Raw genomic sequence first — 12,769 nt, 5'->3', positions numbered from 1 at the left:
AAGTTTCGCGACAAAACCGGCACGGGGCCGAATGTCATAAAAAGTGAGTTTTCGATAAACTACTTTTTGGCCTTAGTGATCTAAACGAAACTCGTAGATTTCATTAAACCGAGAGTAAGTATAAAAAGAACGCCCAAATCTGACTTCGTATGAGGAAGTTATGATTTTTCGAAGTTTCAGCTTAGCTGTAGACAGCTAAAAACTCGAATTTTAGATCGAGTGATTTTTAGCCGACACGACCTAAACGAGAATCGAAGGTCTCGTGATTAGTAGCACAACGGTAAAAAGTCTGACGAAAACGGACGTCGGATGAAGAAGTTATGAATTTTTAACGGATTTCTTGTCCCGGTCTGTTAAAAATAATAATATAAAAATTAAAATCAAAATTAGCCGACGAAGTCTAAACGAAAGTTGTAGAGCGTAATTTTACCTACGCGTGCATATAAAGAACGTAAAAAGCGGAGCTCGTATGCGAAAGTTATGGATTTTAGAAGTTTTGGCGTGAAAATCGAGGAATAATGCCAAAACCGGGAATTTTCGCACACGTGGACTTCGGCCATGTGTCTTCGCCTCGCATGTGCCATCTGTCCGGAATGTTGCTGAGTCATCCGACGCGTGCCCTCTTTTCCTTGTGTCCGAACCCTCGCAGAAGCCACAAGCTTCCCTCATCGGACCCGGACTTCGGTCCAATCAGATCATGCCAGCGAAGGCCTCGCATGCGCAACCACGTGCGAGCCTATGTACTTCGAGCTTCGGATCTTTGCCACCTGGAGGCTTCTCAGCCGTCCGATCAGAAGCATCCCCCTATAAATAGAGGGTTGCGAGACTTCCCGGGTAATTTTGGGATTTTGCCCTTTTTCACCCCTAAACTCATATTTTTAGCATTTTGACCTCCCCCGATGCCCCGAGATCATTTCCAACGCCCGGAACACGTCCCGGAGTGCCCGAAGGCCCGAAAAATTTATTTTTTTCGGTTTCGAAGCCCGACCCTCGCAGAGCCCGGTTTCTCAATAAAACTCCCGGTTTTATTAGAAACGATCGTTTTAGGAAACGAATTGCTGCCCAATTTTCATTAAATCAAGTGAGTGTATAGTCACTTTCACCTTACACATAGATATGAAGTATTTACCTTAAAATACGTGCTATGTGTAAATATATTAATTGTTTATTTGAAGCGACTGTTGAATTGATGTTTTATACAAGTTTTAAACTGTATATATATTTTTATCTACAAATATATTTGGTAAAACATGGGTAGATGAATTAGATGATGTGTGATGAAATAAAAGTGATGAGAGGTATCGATGTTTAAGATGATCTAGTCATCTAGCAGAGTATAGACAACGGCCACAGACTATTTTAGATAGCCCAGTGGAACGTTAGTAGACTTGTAATCGGTACGTATGTTTGAACTATATGTTCATTAGGTGTTTTTGAACTATGTGTTCATCCATTAGTTCTTCCTTTTGACACTATTACGTGTCAGGGTACGGGAGCATACGGGAGTACTTTATCAGTATTTTCCCTATACTTTTATTTGGAAGAGCTTTGGAGTCTTTGTTCTTTTATGAAGTGATTGGACAAGCTTCATGAGTTAGTGATATAGATCATGAGTTAAATAGTGGGTGTGTGATGAAAGGTGAGTTGGATAGATGAGATGATCAGTGATATAGATCATGAGTTGAGAGTAAGTGGTGAAATATGGGAAAAGCTTTTACCCAAATGTTGGCGTGAGTGGTGCAATATGAGAAAAGCCCTTACCCAACGTTGACCCCCGTCATTCAACAGAGTAGGGATGACAACCATGGACTGTTCTAGACGGTATGCGGAACACTAGCAGGCTCGCAACCTGTAGGTGTTAATGGACTTGAGTGTTCATTCGCTGTACTCTAAAACCCCCCGTCATTCAGCAGAGTATGGATGACAACCATGGACTGTTTTGACGGTCTGTGGAACACTAGCAGGCTCGTAACCTGTAGGTGTTAATGGACTTAAGTGTTCATTCGCTGTACTCTATTCCCCTCATGAGTGCCTTTATGGCATGTAAGGCTGGGGAAACCCCTTAAGTATGTTCATCAGCTGTATGGAAAACCCATTGACATGTATTGTGCGGGGGGGGGGGGGGGGGGAACTCCCGTGGGAAATACCGTCGATAAATAAGAGCTATGGACTAGCACATGGCGACGATGTGACTTCGTGCCTATTTGACATAAATTGCTGAAGGAAAGCAATGTTGTCACCTTGTTGGTTGTTTTATGTTAGGATGTCTTGTTTGACATAACTTGCTGAGGGAAAGCAATGTTGTCACCCCGATGTTTGTTTTATTTGACATAACTTGCTGAGGAACCCCCAAAGCAATGTTGTCACCCTTAGTGACAATCCTTAGGCTAGGTCCCTTGTGATAGTTGTTTTAGGGACGTAAAGTGAGGATAATGTGAATGAGTAATTAGGGTTATTTTTGGTTGATGAAATTAATAAATTTATTATTGACTAAGAACTTAATAAGTTTATTATTTATTATGGGTTGAAAACCCTATATGCTCACCAGGCTCCCAAGCCTGACCCACTCAGTTTATTTGTATCACAGGTATCGATACGAAGTTGCTTTACACTCAGAGATTAAAAGAGAAGTAGATCACTAGTGTAAATGAATGTAAGTTTTGTTTATGCTTATGTTTTTGTATTGACAATGACATCCCAATGGTTTAAGTGAATAAAATTCATTTCTTCGGAAATGATTTGATAACATAGTTATCATGTTTATCTGGGAACAAATTCCGCAACACTTTTAATCAAATGATTACTCTGAAATTATTTTAAAAGCATAAATTAAATCGGTCTTTTCTAGCCGTGAAATTGGGGATGTCACAGTTGGTATCAGAGCATTAGATTAAGCGAACTAGGAATTTGTAGGATTTCTAGACTTAAACTTAGAATGCTAAGTGCTGATTGTGAGATGAGTGTCTACCACAATTTAGGCATGAGCATAAGTTTATTTTAGGAAAGATGCCTAAAATGTTTTATGTGTTAAATATTTTATGTTATAGCTATAAGGATGCCTTATATGCTATTATTTGTTCGGATCTATGGTCTGTTGCCGACCAGATCTGGAAACCTTATGTGTGTAGGATTCTAAGCGTATGATTACGAGATTAGAACTAACATGTAAACGTTTCGAAGTGATAAGGAGGTTTATACGTTTATCGTAGATAAAACTTTCCTATCTTAAATTCTCTCCTGGTACACCGAACGTCTGCTTGGGTGTACAAAATGTTATGGTGAAGACTCATAGAGAATTGAGTAGATGGAGGAAATGAAAAGCTTATGATAGTGAATGATACCTATTAGAAGATATCGTAAGAGTGGTATCTTGTCTTAGAATATGTTTGATAAAATAATGAAACGTTTAGAGGAGTATGGTACGTCTGAAGTACACCTTCGATTGGCATGATGATGGAACGATTGGTGTAATTCCTGAAGTTGTCCCATCATTTGGAATTTCCATCACCAACCAAGTTGAAGTAGAATTGATGACTGAAGATACGCATGGAAGAAGTCCTAGTAGAGTCTAGGAAAATTTTATGATTAATTGGACACATTCGTATGTGTTAAATTGTTTTGTGATTTTAGGACTTGGGGACTGCGAGACAGTACTTGGGACGAGTATGAGTAGGTGTGAATAGTAGTAGAGATCTATACTACTGGAAGCACATGACTCACACTTGGATCAGGGAAAGTCACAAGATTATCAAGGAACTCGTAATTGATTTCGTCTTATTCTAGTCTGTCGTTACCATCGTTTCGGTAATGACTAAGAAGATGATTGTTATTCCGACCCTAGTGGTCATATCAAATTGAGTCCGACTACGATGAGTTTGTTATGTGGTTCAGAGAACCAAGTTCGATGTGGCAGTTGACTTAAGCCGAATTGAAGTAAAGGCTGATCAAAGCGATCAATAGAAGTATCGCGTTTGTTGTTAAAGAAGTTGGGTTAGGTTGTATTCTGACCCAAAGGGATGAAGTGATAGCGTATGCATTGAGGCAACGGCGCTGGCTAGAGTTACTCAAGGACTACGACTGTGAGATACTTTACCACCCTGGTAATGCAAGTATTGTTGCTAATGCTCTCAGTCGGAAGGTGAATCTTGAAAGGAAGAGGCCAAGAGAGTTGAGAATTGAAGTTGTCTCTACAAATGGGAAGTGTAAAAGAAAGCTCAGGAGGAAGCTTTAGAGAAAAATGACCGAAAGGAGGAACGTTTGGGATAAAACGTTAGTGTTTGATACAAACGGTCAAGGACTGAAGGTATTCAAAGATAGGATTTGGGTACCTAAGATGGGAGGAGTAAGAGATCTTCTGATGGAAGAAGCTCACAAGACCATGTACTCGATTCATCCCGGCAGTATAAGAATGTATAGGGACCTAAAACCCTATTACTGATGGCCAACGATGAAGCTCGATGTTTTTAAGTATGTGGCCGAGTATGTAACATGTGCTAGGGTTAAGGCACAACATCAGAAACCGTATGGGAGTTTAGAACCTTTGCCTGTACCCATGGGTAAATGGGAAGGTATCACTATGGATTTTGTGACTAAACTGCCCAGAACAAGGAACGGTCACGACATGATTTGGGTGGTCGTTGATTGCTTCACTAAGAGTGCGCATTTCATAGCAGCCAACGAGAAATGGTCTATGGATAAACTTGCGAATTCTTATGTGAAGGAAAGTGTGAGGCTTCACGGTGTTTCGTTAACGATTGTATCCGATTATGACAGCCGTTTTACCTCAAGATTTTGGAGGAGTCTATAAGAGGAATTGGGTACCAAGTTGTGTTTGAATACAGCTTACCATCAACAAACCGATGGTCAGAGCGAACGAACAATTCAAACATTGGAGGATATGCTGAGAGCATGTACCATGGAATTCCAAGGTAACTGGGGTAAACACTTACCTATTTTCCTATAATGATAGTTTCCACTCGAACATCTAGATGGCACCTTATCACGCTTTGTATGGGGAAAAGTGTCGAATGCCGTCATGTTGGCTGGAAGCTGAGGAAAAGCAGTTTATGGGACTTGAAATAGTCCATCAGACTGCTGAAAAGTTGAAAGTGATTAGGGAAAGGAGGTTAGCTGCTCAAAAGAGCTATGCTGACAAGAAAAGACAACCGATATCATTCGAAGTTGGATATTCGGTTTTACTTAAAGTCTCGCCGTGGAAGGGACTTATAAGATTTGGTAGAAGGGGAAAGTTGAGTCCAAGGTTTATTGGACCATTTAAAGTTCTTCTGAGAATCGGGAATCAAGCTTACAAGCTAGAAAACCCGGAAGAACTAGAGGGTATTCATAACACCTTTCGTGTGTGTTATTTAAGAAAATTTACGGGAGATGTGCCCGACATAATTCCCATTTCTAAATTAAGGTTGGATGAAAACAAGAGGTTGATTAAAGAACCTGAGGCAATCGTTGACCGTAAGACTAGGAAGTTGTGATATAAAAATGGTCGATTTAGTGCTTGTGCGTTGGAAACATACGAATGGGCCCAATCTCACCTGGGAAACGGAGAGTGACATGAGGAGTCGCTACCCGTATTTGTTTGCTGATGTGTGATTCCGGGGACGGAATCATTCTAAGGGGGAGAGAGTTGTAACGCCCCTGTTTCTAGGCTAGACATTAATATTGACATAACGGTCTAGATTAACCTTTGTAACTCATTTGGAAGAAATGAAAGAGAATTATGTGAATATTATGTGTTTTATGCTTAATTATTAGGGTTTAATTAATTAAGAATAAAAATGAGCGTCAAAAATAAATATTAGATAAATCCGATATCTATTAAGAAACTTGTAGTGGGCGTGACAAGGATTACGGATATATAAAGAATGCCGAAATCCGAGTTATAACGAAGAAGTTATGACCTGTCGAAGTTTCGCGACAAAACCGGCACGGGGCCGAATGTCGTAAAAAGTGAGTTTTCGATAAACTACTTTTTGGCCTTAGTGATCTAAACGAAACTCGTAGATTTCGTTAAACCGAGAGTAAGTATAAAAAGAACGCCTAAATCTGACTTCGTATGAGTAAGTTATGATTTTTCGAAGTTTCAGCTTAGCAGAAGACAGCTAAAAACTCGAATTTTAGATCGAGTGATTTTTAGCCGACACGACCTAAACGAAATCGAAGGTCTCGTGATTAGTAGCACAACGGTAAAAAGTCTGACGAAAACGGACGTTGGATGAAGAAGTTATGAATTTTTAACGGATTTCCTGTCCCGGTCTTTTAAAAATAATAATATAAAAATTAAAATCAAAATTAGCCGACGAAGTCTAAACGAAAGTTGTAGAGCGTAATTTTACCTACACGTGCATATAAAGAACGTAAAAAACGGAGCTCGTATGCGAAAGTAATGGATTTTAGAAGTTTTGGCGCGAAAATCGAGGAATAATGCCAAAACCGGGAATTTTCGCACACGTGGACTTCGGCCACGTGTCTTCGCCTCGCATGTGCCATCTTTCCGGAATGTTGCTGAGTCATCCGACGCGTGCCCTCTTTTCCTTGTGTCCGAACCCTCGCAGAAGCCACAAGCTTCCCTCATCGGACCCGGACTTCGGTCCAATCAGATCATGCCAGCGAAGGCCTCGCATGCGCAACCACGTGCGAGCCTATGTACTGCGAGCTTCGGATCTTTGCCACCTGGAGGCTTCTCAGCCGTCCGATCAGAAGCATCCCCCTATAAATAGAGGGTTGCGAGACTTCCCGGGTAATTTTGGGATTTTGCCCTTTTTCACCCCTAAACTCATATTTTTAGCATTTTGACCTCCCCCGATGCCCCGAGATCATTTCCAACGCCCGGAACACGTCCCGGAGTGCCCGAAGGCCCGAAAAATTTATTTTTTTCGGTTTCGAAGCCCGACCCTCGCAGAGCCCGGTTTCTCAATAAAACTCCCGGTTTTATTAGAAACGATCGTTTTAGGAAACGAATTGCTGCCCAATTTTCATTAAATCAAGTGAGTGTATAGTCACTTTCACCTTACACATAGATATGAAGTATTTACCTTAAAATACGTGCTATGTGTAAATATATTAATTGTTTATTTGAGGCGACTGTTGAATTGATGTTTTATACAAGTTTTAAACTGTATATATATTTTTATCTACAAATATGTTTGGTAAAACATGGGTAGATGAATTAGATGATGTGTGATGAAATAAAAGTGATGAGAGGTATCGATGTTTAAGATGATCTAGTCATCTAGCAGAGTATAGACAACGGCCACAGACTATTTTAGATAGCCCAGTGGAACGTTAGTAGACTTGTAATCGGTACGTATGTTTGAACTATATGTTCATTAGGTGTTTTTGAACTATGTGTTCATCCATTAGTTCTTCCTTTTGACACTATTACGTGTCAGGGTACGGGAGCGTACGGGAGTACTTTATCAGTATTTTCCCTATACTTTTATTTGGAAGAGCTTTGGAGTCTTTGTTCTTTTATGAAGTGATTGGACAAGCTTCATGAGTTAGTGATATAGATCATGAGTTAAATAGTGGGTGTGTGATGAAAGGTGAGTTGGATAGATGAGATGATCAGTGATATAGATCATGAGTTGAGAGTAAGTGGTGAAATATGGGAAAAGCTTTTACCCAAATGTTGGCGTGAGTGGTGCAATATGAGAAAAGCCCTTACCCAACGTTGACCCCCGTCATTCAACAGAGTAGGGATGACAACCATGGACTGTTCTAGACGGTATGCGGAACACTAGCAGGCTCGCAACCTGTAGGTGTTAATGGACTTGAGTGTTCATTCGCTGTACTCTAAAACCCCCCGTCATTCAGCAGAGTATGGATGACAACCATGGACTGTTTTGACGGTCTGTGGAACACTAGCAGGCTCGTAACCTGTAGGTGTTAATGGACTTAAGTGTTCATTCGCTGTACTCTATTCCCCTCATGAGTGCCTTTATGGCATGTAAGGCTGGGGAAACCCCTTAAGTATGTTCATCAGCTGTATGGAAAACCCATTGACATGTATTGTGCGGGGGGGGGGGGGGGGGGAACTCCCGTGGGAAATACCGTCGATAAATAAGAGCTATGGACTAGCACATGGCGACGATGTGACTTCGTGCCTATTTGACATAAATTGCTGAAGGAAAGCAATGTTGTCACCTTGTTGGTTGTTTTATGTTAGGATGTCTTGTTTGACATAACTTGCTGAGGGAAAGCAATGTTGTCACCCCGATGTTTGTTTTATTTGACATAACTTGCTGAGGAACCCCCAAAGCAATGTTGTCACCCTTAGTGACAATCCTTAGGCTAGGTCCCTTGTGATAGTTGTTTTAGGGACGTAAAGTGAGGATAATGTGAATGAGTAATTAGGGTTATTTTTGGTTGATGAAATTAATAAATTTATTATTGACTAAGAACTTAATAAGTTTATTATTTATTGTGGGTTGAAAACCCTATATGCTCACCAGGCTCCCAAGCCTGACCCACTCAGTTTATTTGTATCACAAGTATCGATACGAAGTTGCTTTACACTGAGGGATTAAAAGAGAAGTAGACCACTAGTGTAAATGAATGTAAGTTTTGTTTATGCTTATGTTTTTGTATTGACAATGACATCCCAATGGTTTAAGTGAATAAAATTCATTTCTTCGGAAATGATTTGATAACATAGTTATCATGTTTATCTGGGAACAAATTCCGCAACACTTTTAATCAAATGATTACTCTGAAATTATTTTAAAAGCATAAATTAAATCGGTCTTTTCTGGCCGTGAAATTGGGGATGTCACAATTATACTTATAGTTAAATATATCTAGATTTGGTTATTTTTATTTGTTTTTACTAGTTTATGATTTTTGTCTCTTTATTGTTATACTTGAAAAAGTATAGGCTGCTTCTGCTGCTACAAATTCAGATCTCCCTGCAACCCACCTAATTCAGCTAGGTCTGACCCTCAATTTTTTAGTGTTTTATTATAAAACTAGTTGTGAGACCCATGTATTATATGAGTTAATTTTCAAAAAGACCAGTTAAATATAAATGTCTAAATATTTGAGAACTTTGAATTTGTAAGATAATAAGAAAAATAATGAATTATTATAATGGAAATGTTTTTTATCTTTTAAATTTAAACAAATAATTTAGATAAATAAACAAAAGAAACTAATAAGCTTTAACTTTGGGAATTTTAAAAATAAAATGTATGTTTATTAATGAAATTGATATGTATTTATTACTACATTTATTGGAATTATTACATTAAAATATCATGTAGAATTAAATAAAATAAAAAACCTCATAAAATGACATGTTGAAAAAAAATTAATTCAAAATAACCACAAAATAACATTTGACAAATTGAATGAGAGTGTGACAAATGGTAAAAAACATTCATTTATTAGAGTAGATTATGAATTCTCATGAATGGCAAATTAAATCGTTATGTAATTAACCTGTCTTTCCTTAATTATTAAAGAATTAATTGTAGATGAAGTTGATTGTAATAAACTATTTTCATGCCTGCCATTTGGTTAAACAAGCTTTTGATGAGGCAATTAATGAGTTGGACTCGTTAAGTGAAGAATCTTACAATGACATCACCATGTAAATGGTTAACTTGATAGAAAGACTTTATTATCCTTTCAGCTTCATCTTACTTGCAAAAGTTTCTTCAATTCATGAACTTCTCTCAATTGTATGTTTTCAGGTGTGAAGGTGGTGGTGCAAGCAAGTAAACAAATTGTATGAAACTTTTAAACAATTTTAGATTGTGTAGTATGTTTTGGTAAACAATTGTATAAATATTCAAATGTTTTGATATTGTATGATAGTTTAATGTTTTGTAGTTAAATTTAGCGTTTTTGCTTTTATATGTTTGAGAAAACTGGAAAAATAAACATAAAACAGGAGCCAAATGTGAATTTTGTACAACATTTATGGGGACGACATGTCGTTGCTATAGGTATAGCTATGGTGACGACATATCGTCTCTATAGGTCCAACAATGGGGAGGACAACCATGAACCAACAACGACGATATGTCATCTCTAAGGCTACCTATGGCGATGATATCTATAGCAACGACAAAAAGCTATCCATTGCGACAAGGCTATAGCGACAAAGGCATATAGGGACGACTTGTCCTCACAACCATCTAGTTCTCCATGTTTGCTGTGTAATTGTAATGTGACCATTTCATTTTTGGAAAAATCAGATACTAAATTATGGTAATAATGATATTTGTTATTTTACATAACATGATAATCAATTATGAATATAACTTTGATGTACCAATTGAAATTACAAGATAAATGCCATCGATAGAGGTCGAAATGATGATTTATGAAGAGAGTTGGTTCAAATATCTTATTTGTTCGGTATGAATGCATCAAAGATGAAACAACTCACTTTAATATACATAATGCGTTAATTAACAATTTATAGGAAATCTATTGCAATACATAAATATGTAATATTTCTTATATTTCTATAAATAGAGTGTGATATTTGCTTAAATGTGTACAAATATAATTTTTAATTTAAGAAAGTATTTGTTTTAATAATATAACAAATAAGTCGTAAAAACTAATCAATGAAGGTGTGTTTCTAACAATCTAAAATAAATCAATTGGAACATTTTGTTTGTAATAATCCATATTCTAATAAATGAATAGTTTTAATCTCTTTTTGCCAAGTGTTACCCTAATACAATTTCTCATTAATATTATGTCATGTGTCATGTAGATATATTAGGCAACTCATTTCAAAATTCAAATTTACATTTTCTAATTATATGTTAAATTTGATGTTATAATTATTTTAAAATTTTTGATATATCTCTTAATTAATAATTTATTTAAAATAACTTATTTAAAATAATTAATTAATAATTATAAATTTTTATTATAAAAGTTTAATTAATTTTATAATCATGGTTCCCACGGGTTATAAACTAGTAATGTAATAGATCAGAACCATTTTTGAGGTAGAAAATGATGTCACGATTGAAAGATGGGTTTTATAATTTGTTGCAAGTTATTTTTATATTTGATGGATAATAACATATTTTTGTAAACATTTATAATACATTAAATATTAACATAAATGACAGTAATGTTTACCTGATCTTTGATTATATTTTGTATGAGAGCAATACTTTTATTATATGTATGAGTAGAAAAATATCGGCTGTTATCATATAAAACTCGATTAACAACTATTTTGGTATCCTATTGACTTGTATATATACAAAAAAAAAAGTACATTTACCTTTCTGCCCTTATACATGGCTCCAACTATAAACCCCGTTCTCTAGGGTACTATATAAACAACTCCAACTCTATTGCTCTTTGTCTCTATACCAGAAAGAAAAGACATTTAACAGAAAAAGTTACCAAAGATGATGAAATTGAGATCAAAGAGATTCCAAACGAGCCTTTCCAAGCTACGTGGTGGTGGAGGTGGTGGCGGCAACGGTGACAACAAGGAGTGTGGTGCAACCATCCCCGCCGGAGAAATCAAATGGGAATTGCGGCCTGGTGGTATGCTTGTTCAAAAGAGAGAAATCGCAGGCCAAAGTGTTGAAAAAGAAGGAGTTATTATGGTTAGAGTCGCAACTGGTTCACAATGGCATGATATATCTATCCAAGCAACTTCAACTTTTGGTAAGTTAGGCTCCAAAAGTAGTATCATGATCTTAACGGTGTTTCTTTTTTCACTTAATGTATAAACAACGATTTAATAAAGAGAGTTAGAAACAAGATCTTCCATAATGATATATATAATTTATGGACGAAAAAGTTAAGAAACACATGTTCTTGATGAAGCGTCCAAAGAAACAAACTTTTTTGAATTATAGTCAAATACCCTTTTCGTATAATGCTATATATACTCAAATGATCTTATTTCTTTTTGCAATAGGAGAGATGAAAAAGCTGTTATCAATGGTGACAGGCATGGCACCAAAGGAGCAAAGGGTGTTGTTTAAAGGGAAGGAGAGAGAGGATGTTGAACACCTACACATGGTTGGGGTTAGAGACAAGGACAAGGTTGTAGTGTTGGAAGATCCAGCCATGAAAGAGAGGAAATTACTACATGGATCATTAGCTACAACAAATGACATTGACGCTTCTAATCATGCAATTAGTGTATAAGTGATAACACTAATCCATCAAGAAAGAAAAAAAAAACTAATTTCACTATGGATCTACTTTATTTTAGCAATATTAAAAGGGTAGTGATCATCTTGATGTTATGTTGATCGATGTTGTTTTTATTTCGTTTGGTCAACCTAAACTTAGCCTAAAGTTTGTTGTGTTATAATTTTTTTTTTAATTAAATCCATCTAAAAATATATACTGTTACCAAGAAATTGATCACAACAAAGACTTCAACATAAAAGGTTGTTATGGGCAAAAATTTAAGAAATCTCGAGGTTGCAAACCTTAAACATATCAAAGTCATATTCAAACGATTTTCATTAGCTTTTCTGTTAAGGAACCGCATATACGATGCTTTAACAATCAACAACCAGTTGTTCCATAATTTTTCTATTGTTTTATCTTATTTAACAAATATAAATATTATTTATAACAAAAGTATATATTACAAAATACACGAAGTCGTAAAATAAAGTCAAGCGTGCACCCATAGGCCAAGAAATCTTGGAAATGAATTAAGGATTCTTGAAAATGAATATACTTTTGAGTAGTTCCAAGTTGAGTTTGTACTAATTACATAAAGACTCTTACGCATGCTTCATCTAAAGTT

The 12,769-nt window shown here is 36.6% G+C and overlaps 1 protein-coding gene across 2 annotated transcripts; it reads left to right on the top strand.

Moving 5' to 3' along the window:
- The first annotated feature begins 11,350 nt into the window (after window positions 1-11,350).
- Window positions 11,351-12,360, top strand: LOC145156887 (BAG family molecular chaperone regulator 2-like). Of its 2 annotated transcripts, none has more exons than XM_079076110.1 (2): window positions 11,351-11,664; window positions 11,924-12,360. In XM_079076110.1, the coding sequence occupies exons 1-2, from the start codon at window positions 11,400-11,402 to the stop codon at window positions 12,151-12,153; spliced, it is 495 nt and encodes a 164-aa protein (XP_078932236.1). In that variant the 5' UTR covers window positions 11,351-11,399; the 3' UTR covers window positions 12,154-12,360. The 2 variants fall into 2 exon arrangements, with proteins under 2 accessions (XP_078932236.1, XP_078932235.1); XM_079076109.1 differs by having other exon boundaries at window positions 11,921-12,355.
- The last annotated feature ends 409 nt before the right edge of the window (window positions 12,361-12,769 follow it).

The sequence above is a fragment of the Lactuca virosa genome, chromosome 2 (genome assembly GCF_052849685.1).
Source record: "Lactuca virosa cultivar CGN04683 chromosome 2, Lactuca_virosa_CGN04683_v6, whole genome shotgun sequence".
Classification (NCBI taxonomy): domain Eukaryota; kingdom Viridiplantae; phylum Streptophyta; class Magnoliopsida; order Asterales; family Asteraceae; genus Lactuca; species Lactuca virosa.
The sequence above is the reverse complement of the archived record's forward strand: the minus strand, read 5'-3'. Positions and strand labels throughout refer to the sequence as shown.

Bases quoted from the DNA above. Each gene is read 5' to 3' on its own strand.
- LOC145156887 (XM_079076109.1), top strand. From the start codon at position 11,400: ATGATGAAATTGAGATCAAAGAGATTCCAAACGAGCCTTTCCAAGCTA. The intron at 11,665-11,920 runs GTAAGTTAGGCT...TTTTTGCAATAG, and splicing joins CCAAGCAACTTCAACTTTTG to GAGAGATGAAAAAGCTGTTA.